Here is an 18,570-nt window from a genome sequence, read left to right as displayed (position 1 = left end):
CCATGTCAAACCAGAATGTTGGACGTTCATTTCACTCTTTGTTCCCCGTTCCAATGGAGAAGTCATGAGATAGGGGTTTTCTTCTGTTGGTGCTGCATTGAGCTGGGTGGGTGGGGGGTTGTGGCAGGTACATACAGCAAACTCTTTTATTCACTTTGATGTGGCTCCACTTGGCTTTGTACTTGCCTGGGGTCCTGCAACCTCTTAACTGGTTTATGGAATTCTCACACAGGCAATTAGGTCCATCTATTGTTGTTAAGTCAGGGTCTCCAAGGGGAGATGAGGGCCCAGGGCCTTCCATCCTGCCATCTTTCTGACATCACTCTCATGTGGTATCCAAATCTCTGTTTTATTGATTGGAGATGATTAATAACGGTAGAACTTTAAATAGGGTGGTGGCACATCTAATCTGTTTTACCTCCCTTGCCAGTCAAGGATTAAAGAAGCCATTCCAGGCTTCTGGCTTTCCTGTCTCTGTCCGCCTGCCTCTCTTTAGTAGTGGTGCAGACATTTAGTGAATGCTCATTGCATGTCAGGAACTGTCCCTGTTCCTGTTATATGCGTTAGCTCATTTACCTCGCACACTAGTTGGAAGATACTATGATTATTCCCAATATGCTTGTTAAAGAAACCGAGTTAAGAGTCTAAGTAATTTACGCAAGGTCATCCAGCTGATCATTGTCTCAGACTTAATTTTAAAAAGCCATTTTGCAGCATGAAATGGATGTACATACATTTAGAATTAGTTAAATTTGTTGAGTGGGGGTCAAGGAGAGCAACTTTGAAAAGATCATTGACTAGCCTATCACAGAATTATTTATGGAGTATGTCTAGAAATTCTGTGTTCTGCTGTTGTTAGAATAATGCACCCATACATTTTCTCTTCTTCCCAGCTTTATTGAGATGTGGTAAACATATAATATTGTGTAAGTTTAAGATGTACAACATAATAACGTGATATATGTATATAATGCAAAATGCTTACAACAATAAGATTACTTAACACATTCATCACTTCCCAGAGCTACATTTTTTTTCTTTTTGTGGTGAGAACTTAAAATCTACTCTCTTAGCACCTTGTAATAGATATTCTTTAGTTTGAATAAGACTTGCTTATATAAATTATAAGTCTCTGACAAAATCTTTTGTTGTAACAGGCAATTATTGAATTGCTATGGATATAATTTTGTGGTGATGAGAAGTGGTACTTAGTCTGTTGGAAATCCCTGTGGGTTGAGTGTCCAAATGTAGAAGTCATTAAAGCTGTATACTTTTGTGTTTTGCAGGACGGAGTTCATTCAAAGAGGCAGGATCACCATCACAGGGGCTGGCTTCCTCAACTGCATATTGGAAACTTTTGCTAGCACATTCTTAAGACAGGGAGCCCAGAAGGTAAGCTGGCGTCCATTTGGAACCAACATTAATTTGACGAAACCATGGATATTCCTATTGGGTTCTTGATAAGACTCATAAACAGTCGTGTGAAGAATAACTACAGTTAAAAAACAAACATATGCACAAATAATTCCCCTCACTAATTATTATGTAATTCCAAATCAAAGTAAAACTAAAGTGCTATTTGTGGCCCATTAAATTAAAAATGTACCAATGAAGAGTATGTGATAATATGGAGAATACTTAGAGTGTAATTAAGAGAAATAATCAGAATGAATAATTATATATTTATAGTATATACAATATGGTGACAACTCTTTAATAACAAAGATAATAGCTAATATTAATTGAGCACTTACTGTGTGCTACTCACTGTAAAAAGAATTTTTGTTTATCTCATTTAATCCTTATAACCCTTTGAGAAAGCTGTTACTGTTGTCCTGGGATTATGGATGAAGAAGACAGAGACATCTGGAGCTCCTGGTGTCTGTTACTGTAGTTTTCAGACTCCGTGATTGGGGAGCTTAGGCTTCTAAGAAGGTGGCTCAGAAGCCACCTTGATGTTCGAAGGTCCTCTGAACCCTGTTTTAAGTAGAGCTACTCAGTTTCTAGTCTATCTAGAATGCAGTTTCACATGAAGCCATGTGTCCTATTTTCTGGTCTATGGCACGGTCCATTCCTTATGCATCTTTATGTGTTTGTTGTAGATGTTTTGAAGTGGTTTTAAGTTATTTCATATTTATTATATTTAAAATATTTTGCTTTGTGCTATTATTATTGTTGTTAATTGTGATTATGGGCATAATCACTTATTTCTAGGATTTACTCAGGACTCATGCATACGTTACCTAGTAGGTAGGTTTAATGGTTGGTCTAAGGCAGGGGTCGAGAACCTATGGCTAGTGAGCCAGATGTGGCTCTTTTGATGGCTGCATCTGGCTCGCAGACAGATCTTTAATAAAAAAAATAATGTTAAAAATATAAAACATTCTCATGTATTATAATCCATTCATTTCCTACTGTTCATGTTCATGGTTGCCGGTGGCCAGAGCCAATCACAGCTGTCCTCTGGACAACACCAAATTTTTATTGGATAATGCGTAACATACACGGGTCATTGTATGGCTCTCACGGAATTACATTTTAAAATATGTGGTGTTCATGGCTCTCTCAGCCAAAAAGGTTTCCAACCCCTGCTCTAAAAATACCAAGGCTGATGAGAGAAATAATTTTGTTGTCCCTGAGTTGTTGTCTTGTATATCAATAATTAGAAGAGGTAGACTTTTTCTGTAAAGAGTCAGATAGTTAATGTTAGACTTTGTGGGCCAAGAGGCAAGTGAGCTAGTCTGTAGGTGCTTTATAACAAGAGAGAAACAAATTTGCACAAGTTTTATTAAAATATAATAATAATTCAGTATACTTTTAAAAATAATATAAGCCTACTAAGAATATGATCCTTTTGTGTCTGTGTGGGGCGGGGGGAGGAAGGGAGAGAGATGAGAAGCATCAACTCGTAGGTTCGGCACCTTAGTTGTTCATTGATTTCTTTCTCATATGTGCATTGACCGGGGGGGCTACAGCAGAGCCAGTGACCCCTTGCTCAAGCCAGCGACCTTGGGCTCAAGCTGGTGAGCCTTGCTTAAACCAGATGAGCCCACGTTCAAGCTGTGACCTCGGGGTTTCAAACCTGGGACCTCAGTCAATACTCAATTCACTGTGCTACCACCTGTCAGGCCTAAGAATATAATTCTTAGAAGAATGGATTTCTTTTGTTGTGGGAGAGATAACATTTAGATGAACTGGGGTAAAATTTTAGTTTTCTCTACCATAAGATTGGTTACAAATGTTTATTTGTAAAGGCCAATCTTATCTTGTGGACCCTACAAATACAGGTAGTGGGCTGGATTTAGCCTGTGGGCTATAATTTGCCAATCTCTGTTTTGGATAAATAAATATTATTTGATTAATCCAAGTGGGTCTGTATTTGACCTGTCCATCTTTTGGAACCTTGTAATGATTTAAGCATACAGTGGTTGTGTGCACTCTGATTCTGTGAGATACATAAAGTAGTATTCTTATGCCCATTCTATTGATGAGAAATGTCTTGAAGAGATAAGTGAGCCCAATATGTATGTCACTGCTTGCCCACCTTCCTTCCTTTTACAAATATATACTGAGTACCTGCCTTGTGCCTGGCACTAAGTTGGGCTGAGTGGATGTCCTCAAGATCATAGGACTCACAGAGGGTGGAGCCTGGACTGAAATCTCCACCTTTTATCTTTACGTTTACCTCTTGCCACTTTATGAGGAGTGGTACAGTGCAAGCTTTTGAGGAGTGGGGAATACCTGTCCTCCCAAAGCCTTTGGCCACACAGTAGGCTCTATGCTGTTGATGGCAGAGAGGAGGTTTTATTAATCTTAGTTCCAGTTTCCTCCAGCCGCAGTATCTTGGACAGTGCTCTGTACATGTGTGTGGAAATGAGTCGAGAGAGGTTCACTGTTGGTTTGTGATGAATAATATCTGGAAATAATTGAGCCACTTAATTTATTTTTAATAACTTTTAGGAAATTCTTATTTACTGATTTTAGAGAGAGAGGAAGGGGAAAGAGAAAGAGAGAGAGAATGAGAGGGAGAAAGAGAAACACCAGTTTGTTGTTCTACTTATTTATGCATTCAGTAGTTGACTCTTGTATGTGTCCTGACTGGGGATCGAACCTGCAACCTTGGTGTATTGGGATGATGCTCCAGCCAATTGAGCTACCTGGCCAGGGTCAAGTGACTAAATTTTTTAAGAGAGGACCCCCAAGTGATTCCTCCGTATTCTCACTTATGCTCAGAAATAAGAGTATATATATTTTTTCTGCTAGCTTTTGCTTTTCAACTTTTTTTTTAGAGGCTTAGTTTAATTAGTTAGCTTTTCAATTTTAGGTGCCACTCATGCTTAAGTGTCTCTTACTCTTTATCCAAGTGGTGATGTTTTCTGGTATCAGCCTGATAAAACCTTCACAGCTGAGTCTGCATAAATGGTTTCTGTGGAAGTCACCATGGGAGTGTTTCGGGTGACTTTATTTTCTTTCACTTTAGAACTTTATCTCTGAGGCTGTTTAGTGGTGGTAAAAGTGGGATCTGATATCTGTTGTTTTTCCTCAGAAACGGCATAACTGGACCCTCAGAGTTTATATCTCTTATGTTTGTAAATAAAAGCTGGCCCTAGATATAGACCTCGAAGCTGGGGTCACTGGTGTTCTGTGCCTCTGTGGGCTTGTTCATTGCTTTTCTCTCTCCCGTTACCATTCAGAAGTGACTGGAAATTCAGGGGCCTTTCTGATCCAAATGCTGACTTTCACACATGACTTGATCACCACTTTCCTCTTGGAATGTAAATATCATATGTGGGTAGGAGAATGGGGATTTCCTCTTGGTATTCAAGTCAACAAACAGCTCCTGAAACAGAAGTAGTCTGAACTTACAGCCCAGGAAAGCCCACTGTCTTTGTGATAGAGCACAGCTCACTTACCTCTCCAGTCCTAAGTTTATTTGTCTACAGATGGAAATTTTAGTGCGTTCCCACAAATAAGCGGGAAAGCACCATTTGAAAGCTTTCAGTATAGTGAAGAACACAGGTCAACTACTGTATATGTAAGGTGTACTCTTTGTTTTTAAGAATTTAAAAAAATCCTACTCACATACTTCCTTTTAATACTTTCTTTTTATGATTACATTTTTTGGGTCTTTTTTATTGTTTTACTCAAACTCATATGGACACACACCAGATTTTAAACTCAGAAGTTCAGTTCCACAGACACTTTGGGTGTCAAATGTGAGCGCGGCATTGGGTGGGATACTGCAGACACAGGTAAGGATAAGACAGCTTCACTCCCTGGACACCTAGCTCAGGATAGAGAGCATGACAGTCGATGAATAAACATCCTTTGAAATGGAATTTATCGAGCCCACTTGGTGTTTAGTGCTCAGCGCTATGGTTGGTGCTGACGAGGATATTAAAAAACAAACAGTGGTTACCAAGAGCTTACTAGATGCTGGGCGCTGTGCTCAGCATGTATTAGCTTACCTATTTGTCTAAACAATTTATGACATCGGCGTTGTCCCCACTTTACGTATAGGGAAACTGAAGTCCCAAGTGGCGAATCAGTTTTCTCAAGGTCACAGAATTAGAAATTAGAGGGTAATGAACCTGGAGGTTGAACCCAAGCTTCTCTGCGTGCAGAGTGTGCCCTTGACGACTGCACCGTACTTCGCATCCACGGGCTCTGGGCGCAGACCGCTTCTGTGTTGGGGCGAGATGTGTGTGCTTGACTGAGCGCAATGAGGGTGGGGCACGCAGAAGCGAGGCGCTCCTCACTATGGGAAAACCTGGAACGGACCAGAGGAGTCCTTTGAGCCTTTATAGCCGTAATGGTGAACCTTTTCATAAAAACCGCCCACTTTTGGCCCTGGCCGGTTGGCTCAGTGATAGAGCGTCGGCCTGGTTTGCAGAAGTCCCGGGTTCGATTCCCGGCCAGGGCACACAGGAGAGGCGCCCATCTGCTTCTCCACCCCTCCCCCTCTCCTTCCTCTCTGTCTCTCTCTTCCCCTCCCGCAGCCAAGGCTCCACTGGAGCCAAGATGGCCCGGGCGCTGGGGATGGCTCCTCCACCTCTGCCCCGGGCACTAGAGTGGCTCTGGTCGCAACAGAGCTATGCCCTGGAGGGGCAGAGCATCACCCCCTGGTGAGCAGAGCGTCGCCCCCTGGTGGGCGTGCCGGGTGGATCCCCGTCGGGCGCATGCGGGGGTCTGTCTGACTTGTCTCTCCCCGTTCCGGCTTCAGAAAAATACAGAAAAAAAAAAAAAAAACCCGCCCACTTTTGCAGTGCTGGTCAACCTGGTCCCTCCTGCCCACTAGTGGGCATTCCAGCTTTCATGGTGGGCCAATCGCAGCGCCGTTTGGTTGCTCCGCTACCGCCCACCAGGACTCCAGCTGGCCTGCTTGCCAAGTGCCTGCAGCTTTAGGGTGTGCTTAGCTGGCGTTTCTGCCACTTTTACTATAATGACATATCTTTTTCCTACTTTCCCATGGACTACAGACTGGTTGTGCTTCTTTTTTTTTTTTTGAAGATATTTTTATATTAAAGACATAAAATTTACCCTCTTCATTTCTAAGTGTACGGTTCAGTGTCACCGAGTACATTCGGTGTGCGACCGTCACCACCATCACCACCATCCAGCTCCAGAACCTTTTCCTAAGCAGAACTGCGCCACCGTTAAATAGTAACTCCCCGTTCCTCTCTCTTCCAACCTTCTGGAGACCACCATTCTGTTTTTGGTCTCTATGAATGTGACTACTCCAGGTATGTCACATGGGTGGAATCCTACAATATTTGTCCTTCTGTATCTGGCTTAGTTCACTTAGCATCGTGTTTTCAAGGTTCATCCATGTTGTAGCACGTGTCAGATTTCCTTTCTTTATAAGTCTGAGGAGGATTGTGTTGTGTGTCTGTATACCACATTTTGTTTATCTCTGCACTCATCGACGGGCACTTGGGTTGCTTCCATCTTTTGGCTGTTGTGAATGATGCTGCTATGGACATAGGTATATATAGAAATACCTGTCCAGGTTTCTGTGTTCAGTTCCTCTGCTGAGTTATCATATTAATTTTTTTTTTGAGGAACTACTTAAAAGTTTCTTTTGCCTCCATCTCTACAAATCAAAACAAAACATTCACCACTTCTTCCCTCCACTCCCCATCCCCCCAAAGTCCCAAACCAAAATCAAAAGAACTTTTAGGTGGACTCCGTGTAGTTCTTGTAAATCCATGTTTTACTTTTCTGGGAGAGGCTCAAGAGATACCATGGGTAGACCCAGAGAACAGGCTGGTGGCTGCCAGAGGGAGGGGGCTTGGGGGACTCAGTGAAAAAGGTGAAGGGAATGAAAAGTACAGATGGGTAGATACAGAGTAGTCAAGGGGGTGTAAAGTACAGCAGAGGAAATATGTCAGTAATATTGTGATGGCTATGTATGGTGCCAGGTGGTACTGGGAATAGAGGGGGAATGATTTATAGGATATATGATTGTCCACTGGGCTGTGCACCTGAAACTAATACAAAATAATATTGCATGTAAATTGTAATTGAAAATACATTTTTTAATTAAAAAGAGAGCTGCATAGTATGGGTGGTAACAACCTTGTCACGCATGTGTTCTCGTTTGCCCAGCTGTCCGAGTGTGTGGAGGTGGCTACAAATGCAGTGGGACTGCAGAGCTCTCATTATGCACTCGTGGAGAAGTGTTTTTTCCTTTCTTCCTTTTTTTTTTTTAAGTCGGTGAAATATATTTGCAACGTGTAATAAAATAATTTGTTATTTCAGCCACTCTCCTGGCAAAATCTCATGATTAGTTCCATCATTATCCTTATTGTGTTGATTGGGATGCTGAAGCAGAGAAAGATTGAATTCAGCAGCCTGTGAAATATTTGTCACTAAAACAATGTAGGCAAGTCAACAATTTGAACTCTGCCTTTGAAGAAGGTCTGGCCTAGACATGCTGTAGCCAAAGAGATCTAAACATGCTGCTGCTTTAGGGTGTGTGCTTATTCAAGCCTTATAAAAAGTCCATTTTAATAGTGAAAGATAATTCTCTGAGATGAGATGCTGTACACTGTACACTTGTGTGGGCATGTGTGTCTGTATATTTATATACACACAAGGGCATAAGTACCAGGAAGCAGCCATCCCTGGGAACCATGTCAGAACTGCTTACCATTCTTTTTTTTTTTTTAATTTATTTTTTTATTATAATTTTATTTTTTTAATGGGGCGACATCAATAAATCAGGTTACATATATTCAAAGATCAACAAGTCCAGGTTATCTTGTCTTTCAATTATGTTGCATACCCATCACCCAAAGTCAGATTGTCCTCTGTCACCTTCTATCTAGTTTTCTTTGTGCCACTCCCCCTCCCCCTTTCCCTCTCCCTTTCCCCCCACCTCCCGTAACCACCACACTCTTATCAATGTCTCTTAGTTTCACTTTTATGTCCACCTACGTATGGAATAATGCAGGTCCTGTTTTTTTCTGATTTACTTAGTTCACTTCGTATAATGTTATCAAGATCCCACCATTTTGCTGTAAATGATCCGATGTCATCATTTCTTATGGCTGAGTAGTATTCCATAGTGTATATGTGCCACATCTTCTTTATCCAGTCATCTATTGACGGGCTTTTTGGTTGTTTCCATTGTTCACTGTGAACAATGCTGCAGTGAACATGGGGCTGCATGTGTCTTTACGTATCAATGTTTCTGAGTTTTGGGGGTATATACCCAGTAGAGGGATTGCTGGGTCATAAGGTAGTTCTATTTTCAGTTTTTTGAGGAACCACCATACTTTCTTCCATAATGGTTGTACTACTTTACATTCCCACCAACAGTGTATGAGGGTTCCTTTTTCTCCACAGCCTCTCCAACATTTGCTATTACCTGTCTTGTTAATAATAGCTAATCTAGCAGGTGTGAGGTGGTATCTCATTGCAGTTTTGATTTGCATTTCTCTAATAACTAAAGAAGATGAGCATCTTTTCATATATCTGTTGGCCATTTGTACTTCCTCCTGGGAGAAGTGTCTGTTCATGTCCTCTTCCCATTTTTTTATTGGATTGTTTGTTTGTTTGTTGTTGAGTTTTATGAGTTCTTTGTATATTTTGGATATTAGGCCCTTATCTGAGCTGTTGTTTGAAAATATCATTTCCCATTTAGTTGGCTTTCTGTTTATTTTGTTATCACTTTCTCTTGCTGAGCAAAAACTTCTTAGTCTGATGTAGTCCCATTCATTAATTTTTGCCTTCACTTCTCTTGCCATTGGAGTCAAATTCATAAAATGCTCTTTAAAACCCAGGTCCATGAGTTTAGTACCTATGTCTTCTTCTATGTACTTTATTGTTTCAGGTCTTATGTTTAGATCTTTGATCCATTTTGAGTTAATTTTAGTACAGGGGGACAAACTGTAGTCCAGTTTCATTGTTTTGCATGTGGCTTTCCAGTTTTCCCAGCACCATTTATTGAAGAGGCTTTCTTTTCTCCATTGTATGTTCTTGGCCCCTTTATCAAAAATTATTTGACTATATATATGTGGTTTTATTTCTGGACTTTCTATTCTGTTCCATTGGTCTGAGTGTCTATTTTTCTGCCAATACCATGCTGTTTTGAATGTCGTGGCCCTATAATAGAGTTTGAAGTCAGGTATTGTAATGCCCCCAGCTTCATTCTTTTTCTTTAGGATTGCTTTGGCTATTCGGGGTTTTTTATAGTTCCATATAAATCTGATGATTTTTTGCTCTATTTCTTTAAAAAATGTCATTGGAAGTTTGATGGGAATTGCATTAAATTTGTATATTGCTTTGGGTAATATAGCCATCTTGATTATATTTATTCTTCCTAGCCAAGAACAAGGTATATTCTTCCATCTCATTATATCTTTTTCGATTTCCCTTAACAATGGTTTATAGTTTTCATTATATAAGTCCTTTACATACTTTGTTATGTTTATTCCTAAGTATTTTATTTTTTTTGTTGCAATCGTGAAGGGGATTATTCTTTTGAGTTCCTTCTCAGTTGTTTCATTGTTGGCATATAGAAAGGCTATTGACTTCTGTATGTTAATTTTGTATCCTGCGACCTTACTGTATTGGCTTATTGTTTCTAGTAGTCTTTTTGTGGATTCTTTGGGGTTTTCGATGTATAGGATCATATCATCTGCAAAAAGTGATACCTTTACTTCTTCTTTTCCGATATGGATGCCTTTTATTTCTTTGTCTTGTCTGATTGCTCTGGCTAGAACCTCTAGTACCACATTAAATAAGAGTGGAGAGAGTGGACATCCCTGTCTTGTTCCTGATTTAAGGGAGAGAGCCTTCAGTTTAGTGCCATTTAATATGATGTTAGCTGATGGTTTATCATATATGGCCTTTATCATGTTGAGATATTTTCCTTCTATACCCATTTTGTTGAGAGTCTTAAACATAAAATTGTGTTGTATTTTATCGAAAGCCTTTTCTGCGTCTATTGATAAGATCATGTGGTTTTTGTTCTTTGTTTTGTTGATATGGTGTATTATGTTAACCGTTTTACGTATGTTGAACCATCCTTGAGATTCTGGGATGAATCCCACTTGATCATGATGTATTATTTTTTTAATATGTTGTTGTATTCGATTTGCCAGTATTTTGTTTAGTATTTTAGCATCTGTATTCATTAGAGATATTGGTCTGTAGTTTTCTTTCTTTGTGCCATCCTTGCCTGGTTTTGGTATGAGGGTTATGTTGGCCTCATAAAATGTGTTTGGAAGTATTGCTTCTTCTTCAATTTTTTGAAGACTTTGAGTAGAATAGGAACCAAGTCTTCTTTGAATGTTTGATAAAATTCGCTAGTATAGCCGTCAGGGCCTGGATGTTTATTTTGGGGGAGGTTTTTAATGGTTTTTAATTTCTTCTCTACTAATAGGTCTGTTTAGGCTTTCTGCTTCTTCTTGACTCAGTCTAGGAAGGTTGTATTGTTCTAGGAATTTATCCATTTCTTCTAGATTGTTGAATTTAGTGGCATAAAGTTTTTCATAGTATTCTACAATAATTCTTTGTATATCTACGGTGTCCGTGGTGATTTCTCCTCTTTCATTTTGGATTTTGTTTATATGAGTTCTTTCTCTTTTTTCCTTGGTAAGTCTTGCCAAGGGTTTGTCAATTTTGTTGATCTTTTCAAAGAACCAGCTCTTTGTTCTATTAATTTTTTCTATAGTTTTTCTGTTCTCTATTTCATTTATTTCTGCTCTGATTTTTATTATCTCCTTTCTTCGGCTGGTTTTGGGTTGTCTTTGTTCTTTTTCTAGTTCCTTAAGGTGTGAAGTTAAGTGGTTCACTTGGGCTCTCTCTTGTTTGTTCATATATGCCTGAAGTGATATGAACTTCCCTCTTATCACTGCTTTTGCTGCATCCCATAGATTCTGATATGTTGTATTGTCATTTTCATTAGTCTGTATATATCTTTTGATCTCTGCACTTATTTCTTCTTTGACCCATTCATTTTTTAGAAGTATGTTGTTTAGTTTCCACATTTTTGTGGGATTTTTTTCCTCCTTTTTGCAGTTGAATTCTAGTTTCAAGGCTTTAGATCAGAAAATATGCTTGGTACAACTTCGATTTTTCTGAATTTGCTGATGTTTTTTTTGTGGCCCAACATATGGTCAATTCTTGAGAATGATCCATGTACACTGGAGAAAAATGTATACTCAGTCACTTTGGGATGAAATGTCCTGTAGATGTCTATCATATCCAGGTGCTCTAGTGTTTTGTTTAAGACCACTATATCTTTGTTGATTCTCTGTTTGGATGACCGATCTAGAGCCGTCAGCGGTGTATTGAGGTCTCCAAGTATGATTGTATTTTTGTCAGTTTTTGTTTTAAGGTCAATAAGTAGCTGTCTTATATATTTTGGTGCTCCTTGGTTTGGTGCATATATATTAAGAATTGTTATGTCTTCTTGATTCAGTGTCCCCTTAGCCATTATGAAATGGCCATTTTTGTCTCTGAGTACTTTTGTTGTCTTGTAGGCAGCATTATTAGATATGAGTATTGCTACGCCTGCTTTTTTTTTGGATGTTATTTGCTTGGAGTATTTTTTTCCAGCCTTTCACTGTGAATTTGTTTTTATCCTTGTTACTTAGATGAGTTTCCTGTAGGCAGCATACAGTTGGATTTTCTTTTTTAATCCACTCTGCTACTCTGTGTCTTTTTATTGGTGAGTTTAATCTGTTTACATTTAATGTAATTATTGACACTTGTGAGTTCCCTATTGCCATTTTAAGGATTGCTTTCTGTTAGTTTTGTGTCTTGTTTGATCCTTCTCTTTCATTTTTCTATCTTTTGTTTTTATTTGGTTGTATTCCATACATCTTTCCACTGTGCTATCTTTTTTATCTCATGTGCTTCTGTGGTGGTTTTTTCAATGGTGGTTACCTTTAAGTAATGAAAAGGGTTCCTACCCTGTTCATTGTAGCGCACTATTTTGTGAGTACTTTTGCACTCTATCGTCCTTTGCTACTGTTAATCTCCATCCTCTCCCCCCTTTCTTTTTGTTGTTGTCACAGTTTAAATTTGGTTTTATTGTGTTCTTCTTGGAGCTTTTGTGGCTTTATTTTTTTTTTTGTTCTTTGTATCTGATTGGAGAACCCCCTTTAGTAATTCCTGGAGTGGGGGTTTTCTGATGATAAATCCCCTCATCTTTCCTGTATCTGTGAATGTTTTTATTTCTCCTTCATATTTGAAGGATAGCTTTGATGGGTATAGTATTCGTGGCTGAAAGTTCCTCTCTTTCAGGACTTTAAATATTGGGGTCCACTCTCTTCTAGCTAGAGTTTCTGCTGAGAAATCTGATGATAATCTAATGGGCCTTCCTTTATATGTTGTATTCTTCTTTTCCCTGGCTGCCTTGAGAATTTTTTCTTTGCCATTGGTTTGTGCCAATTTCATTATGATGTGCCTTGGAGTAGGTTTGTTGGGGTTAAGAAAACTCGGAGTTCTGTTTGCTTCTTGAACTTGAGGCTTTAGTTCTTTCCACAGGCTTGGGAAGTTCTCATCTATTATTTGTTTGAGTATGTTCTCCATTCCATTTTCTCTCTCTTCTCCCTCTGATATACCTATTATTCTTATGTTATTCTTTCTGATGGAGTCAGATAATTCTTGTAGGGCTATCTCATTTTTTTAAATTTTTGAGTCTCTTTCTTCTTCTCTCTGTTGTGCCTCAAGTTGCTTATCTTCTATTTCACTAATCCTCTCTACTATCTTACCTGTTCTATTAGCCAAGCTTGTTACCTCGTTTTTCAGCTCGTGAATCGAGTTTTTCATCTCTGTTTGATTTGTTTTTATAGTTTTAATTTCCTTGGACATATATTCTTTGTGTTCATTGAGTTGTTTTCTGAGCTCCCTAAATTGCCTTTCTGTGTTTTCTTGTATATCTCTGAGTATTTTTAGGATTTCTATCTTGAATTCTCTGTCATTTAACTCCAAGGTTTCCAATATATTAAATTTTTTCTCCATAGATTTTTCCTCATCTATCTGTGTTATCTCTCTTTCTTTTGTATCCATGATATTCGATTTTCTCTTCCTTAATGGCATCTGAGGGTGGTTTTGTTGATAGTATTAATGAGATTTAATAAAAAATAAAAAGTTAAAAAAATAAAAAATCGAAAAAAGTTGTGTTTTTTTAATTAATAATGAAATAAAGAAAAATAAAATAAAATACAAATTGAAAAAAATGAAATTATCCCCCCCCCTTTTTTCCTCTCCTCTCCTCTCCCCTCTTTTTTGAGAAAATCTTGTGGTGAACTGTGAATTATATTGTATTTAATAGAACAAACAATGCCTGTAATGGAAGGCCTGAATTGGGGAAAAGTAATAAAGGGGCAAGAAAAATAATAATAAAAAAATAAAATAAAAAAGGGGGTATGGACCCACACAAAGCAAATAATGAAAAAATTTAGATCAAGAATAAAATGATTTGCGTTTAGGTGTTGGTTGACTAAGAGTTATGATGAGAGGAGTAAGAGGGAAACAGGAAAATGGGGGGACAAATTAAAAAATTACTATTGTATTTAGTGGAACAAGAGCTTGATAAAATGGAGAGCCAGGGATGGGAGCACTGCTAGTGAGTTAAAAAAGTGAAGTAAAAACCCCCCAAAATGCCACAAACATAAGTTTGAGTCCCAGATAAAATAATTTGTTCATTATTGAGGTTTGAATGAGAGGAGATGTAAAGGAGAAAGGAAGAAACTAATATAGAGGGAGAAAAGAAAGAGAGAGAGAGAGAAAAAAGAGGGAACCACTAAAAGAAGAAAAAGAAAAAAGAGGAGAGAGAGAGAGAGAGAAAGAGTTAAGGGTTTTGGAGTGCAACCCTCATAGAGAGAAAGGAAGAGGAAAGAAAAGATAATGGGAGATGTAACACTTATGTGTAGTGTAGTTCAAGGAGAGGAGAGAGTAAGACCAGTAGAGAGTTAAACGACCAAATTGGAGGAGGGGAAAAAAAATCAAGGATGAAAATAAGAGAAACAAACGAACAAATATAATAAAATGGGATAGGTTATAAAGTCTGCGGATTATTCTTGATTTTGAGAGGTTATCTTCTTGCTTTTTCTTTTCTCTTTCTCTTCCTGGTCGGTGACTCTGTACCCCGGGTTCTGCCCCTTTGGCACGCTCAAGTAGAGGTTTGCAGTTGATAAGTCTCTATGGCAATGTCATGTATTGTGCTTCAGTCTTGTTGGCAGTCAAGGCTCATTAGCATTTATAGGCTCCGACAGTGAGAGAGTCCATGTTCCTGGAGCCTCTCTCCTAGTCTTTCCTTCCTCAATTAGTAGCCTGAGAATCCAGCTATGGGGTTGCTGCTGCCTCTGCCTGGATAGTAAGAGGCTCAAAGAGCTGGCAACTCCCCACTCTATTCCCACTCAGCACAGGGCTCTGGGTAAGGCTCAGTCAGTCAGAGCCGCTAGCATAATCAGCCGGGGCTTCCGCCCACTCAAAGACCTCTGGCTCTGTCACTCTGTCCGGTAACACGGGCGGGCACCTACTCCCAGGGCGCTTGTAGGAAACTCTCGTTCACTATCTGCGCGTGCAGACCAGGATGTTAGACCGGAAGTCTCGCCCTCTGAGTGAAACCCCCCGCCCGCACTGAAAAGTTCCAGCGTTGGAATTGGCTCTCGCTCCGTCCCCGTGTGCGGCTTTTTCAAGGCTCTGGGGTGGCCTGAGACTCCGCCCTTGGCCCACACAAAGGCCCCTGACTCTGCCCCTCCGTGGGACAACACGGGCTCCCACTCCTGAGGTGCTGGGAGGAGTCTCCTGCCCACTCTTTGTGCGTGCTGACCAGGATGTGAGGCTGGAGACTTGCCCTCTGAGTGAAACCTCCCGCCTGCACTGAAAAGTTCCAGTGTTGGAATTAGCTCTCGCTCCCTCCCTGTGTGCGGCTCTCCCAGGGCGCTGGGGCGGCCCAGAGGCTTTCGGCCCACACAAAGGCCTCTGACTCTGCCTCTCTGTGGAGTAACACGGGCGCACCCTCCCGGGGCTTTGGAAGGAATCTCTCGCCCACTATCTGCGCGCGCCGACCAGGAGATCAGGTAAAATGGCTGCCCCGCTTGTCTTTCTTTGTCTGGGTTTGGCACGAGTGTTAGCAGTATTGCCCGGGTTGTCACAGGAACAGTTTTTCCTCGGCTTAGATCTCCATGCCACAGCCTGGTTCAGCCGTTTGTGCCATGGCCTGCATCTATTCACCCCCTTTGCCCGCCTTAGTTTCTATATTCTCAGTTTCCAGTGAAAACCGCCCTGTTTAGGTTAGTGAGGAAGGCGGAGCATTTCTTACTCCCTATTTCCTTTGGGGTTTGGTTATATATTTAGCCAATTTTTCGCTCGATCATACCTTTGGGTGTGTTGCGAAACATCTGGAGGCTCCAAGGATAGGTTTTTCTGTTTCTGGTTGAAGATCTTGTTGAGGTTTGGGGGAGATTTATCTGTATTGCTTCCTACCCCGCCATTACTCTGACGTCATTTCCCTGCTTACCATTCTGACCTGAGCCAGTTGCTGTGATAAGTTGTATGCACAGTATTAAGTTCTTGTTGGTCCATGTTGGAAATTGAGGATAATTCGAGGTTGATGAGGGTCAGCTGCACACTCCCAGTGCTGCCACCAGTTTATAAAAGAAAATCAGCAACACATACAGACATTTCATTAATCACTGATTTACAAGTAGACATGAAATAGTGTATCTGTTGTGTAAGTTCTATGAAGTCTTTGTTCTTTTGAGTACTCTGACCACGAATTACATGAATTGCATGAACTGTTCTCTGAAGGTAGGGCTGATAATATCCCAAAGGCAAGATTCAGAGATTCTTTAATGATAGCATTAGGCAGTCAGTGTCTCCTGCTCCAGTGGCTGGCCCTAGGATCATTAGACATACGGCTGTTCGAGTGGCATCCCTAAAGTTGGTGGGTGAAGGGCTTACTAGATATAGTCTTATATAGTCTGATTTTGCAAGGATGGGTGTTATCTCTAGAATTTAGAGCTAATCCTTATATCTTAAGTTGCACTGATTAATTTAATGAGAGTTCAGCTCTAACATTCATTATGCTGGTTAGGAAGCCACTAACTTCACCAGTGATAATTCACAGTTTTAACATTCCTTATGCTAATGATAAAAAAAAAAAATCCCTATGGTGTTGTCATGGATAAAGGCAACTGACGTTTCTGGAGAGCGAGGTTGTTGTTTAGGATGTACATAGCGAAGCCCCAAAGTGTGTAGCCTTCGTTAGACCAACTAACTACCTGGTGTGTAACTTGAACTAACACACATGCCATGATATTTTACTGCACCTGCTGAAATACTTTGAAACCAATTCTAGACATCCTAATAATTGTATCCCAAATGTCAACTCCTGAACTAAAAGCCCAGTATGTTCTGCCTTTAGAAAGACCATTTGGTGTGAAACAAGGTGTTGACTGTGTGCTTAACATAGAGAGTGAATGTGAAATTTTAGAGCAATGCCCCGTGGTCTGTGATCTGCTTTTCTCATGTCTCAGCTGTCACACCTCACCTCAAGGACCCTCAATTTTCTCATCTCTAAAATGGAGTGGTAACAGTCCTACTTCACAGGGTTTATTTTAAAGATTGAGGACACACATGTGAAATATACCTGGCATGTAGAAAAACTCCAGTGATTCTTAGAATTTACAGTTCTCTGTTCACATACATAAAAAGTATGTGCTTTTATAAGTAAATAGTTTACATACATAAGAAGTATGTACTTTTTATAAGTAAATAGCCTTATTAATACTGATATGAACAAAAATTTTAGATAGCAACAGTATAGGTCAAGATTATGTTTTCGGCCCTGGCCAGTTGGCTCAGCGGTATAGCGTCGGCCTAGCGTGCAGAGGACCCGGGTTTGATTCCCGGCCAGGGCACACAGGAGAAGTGCCCATTTGCTTCTCCACCCCTCCGCCGCGCTTTCCTCTCTGTCTCTCTCTTCCCCTCCCGCAGCCAAGGCTCCATTGGAGCAGAGATGGCCCGGGTGCTGGGGATGGCTCTGTGGCCTCTGCCTCAGGCGCTAGAGTGGCTCTGGTCGCAATATGGCGACGCCCAGGATGGGCAGAGCATCGCCCCCTGGTGGGCAGAGCGTCGCCCCTGGTGGGTGTGCCGGGTGGATCCCGGTCGGGCGCATGCGGGAGTCTGTCTGACTGTCTCTCCCCATTTCCAGCTTCAGAAAAATGAAAAAATGAAAAAAAAAAAAATGAAAAAAAAAAAAAGATTATGTTTTCTTTTTAAAGGTAAGTTTTTAAATCATTTTTTAAATTCCACAGTTTAATACTCAGTGTATCCACATTTAACATTTTGGTATAGTATAGACCCATTAATGTGTCTTTGTGTATATTTGTATATGTGTATGTGAACTTTTTTAAAAAAAACCAAAGTTGAATCAGTCTATTTAGCCCAACTTTGTCATTTATGTATATATTGTGCATGTTTTTGTGTCATTATGTATTCCTTAAAAACATAATTTTTCATGCCTTCATAATATTCCATTGGCATAATAGTTCTTATTATTGATTTCTATTTATTTTCTTACTATTATAAATAATATTGTGGTGTATCTGTGACAATAAATACTTGTGTGATTTCTTCTGGTAGCTTCCTAGGTTAAAGCACATTATTAAGACCTTTGATACCTATCACCAATTTTCCTTCCAAAAGAATTCTGCCCGTTGATAGCTTCTACCATGAAGTGATTCTGAGTGGTATCAGCTTTCTTGCTGTATGACTTGAATGAATGACTTATCTTCCTAGAACTCCTATTTTTTTGTCAGGAAAGTGGGCTCATTATTCTGCTCTCATAGGATTGTTGTGAAGAAGGAATGGGATTGTTAATTCCCGTCCTCCGATCTTCACTCCAAAGACATTAATAGTGAATGCTTCTGTCATGAGCTGGTTACTTGGCCTCAGTTCTCCTCCAGACTTATAATTGCGTCACCTTGGATGAGTTGTGCTGAGTTGCTCCATTCCTTACTGTGAATTGAATGTCTAGTGTATGCACATGCATGATCATCACAACCCTGAAAAAGAGTGGCTATTCAAGACCCCAGGTGTCCA

The 18,570-nt window shown here is 40.0% G+C and overlaps 1 protein-coding gene across 6 annotated transcripts in view; it reads left to right on the top strand.

Annotated features, from left to right (window-relative positions):
• PRELID2 (PRELI domain containing 2) overlaps nucleotides 1-18,570 on the top strand; it is an 87,332-nt gene that overhangs the window by 41,769 nt on the left and 26,993 nt on the right. For all 6 annotated transcript variants that reach the window (XR_010731052.1, XR_010731050.1, XR_010731051.1 and 3 more), the window contains one exon: nucleotides 1,287-1,392. Coding sequence is in view for 1 of the 6 variants with exons in the window: in XM_066272880.1 (XP_066128977.1) it covers nucleotides 1,287-1,392 (106 nt within the window). In the remaining 5 variants the exon portion in view is untranslated. The remainder of the gene's footprint in view (nucleotides 1-1,286; nucleotides 1,393-18,570) is intronic.

This window comes from Saccopteryx bilineata, chromosome 4 (genome assembly GCF_036850765.1).
Source record: "Saccopteryx bilineata isolate mSacBil1 chromosome 4, mSacBil1_pri_phased_curated, whole genome shotgun sequence".
In the NCBI taxonomy this organism is placed as follows: domain Eukaryota; kingdom Metazoa; phylum Chordata; class Mammalia; order Chiroptera; family Emballonuridae; genus Saccopteryx; species Saccopteryx bilineata.
This window is presented reverse-complemented; position numbering and strand designations above follow the sequence as displayed.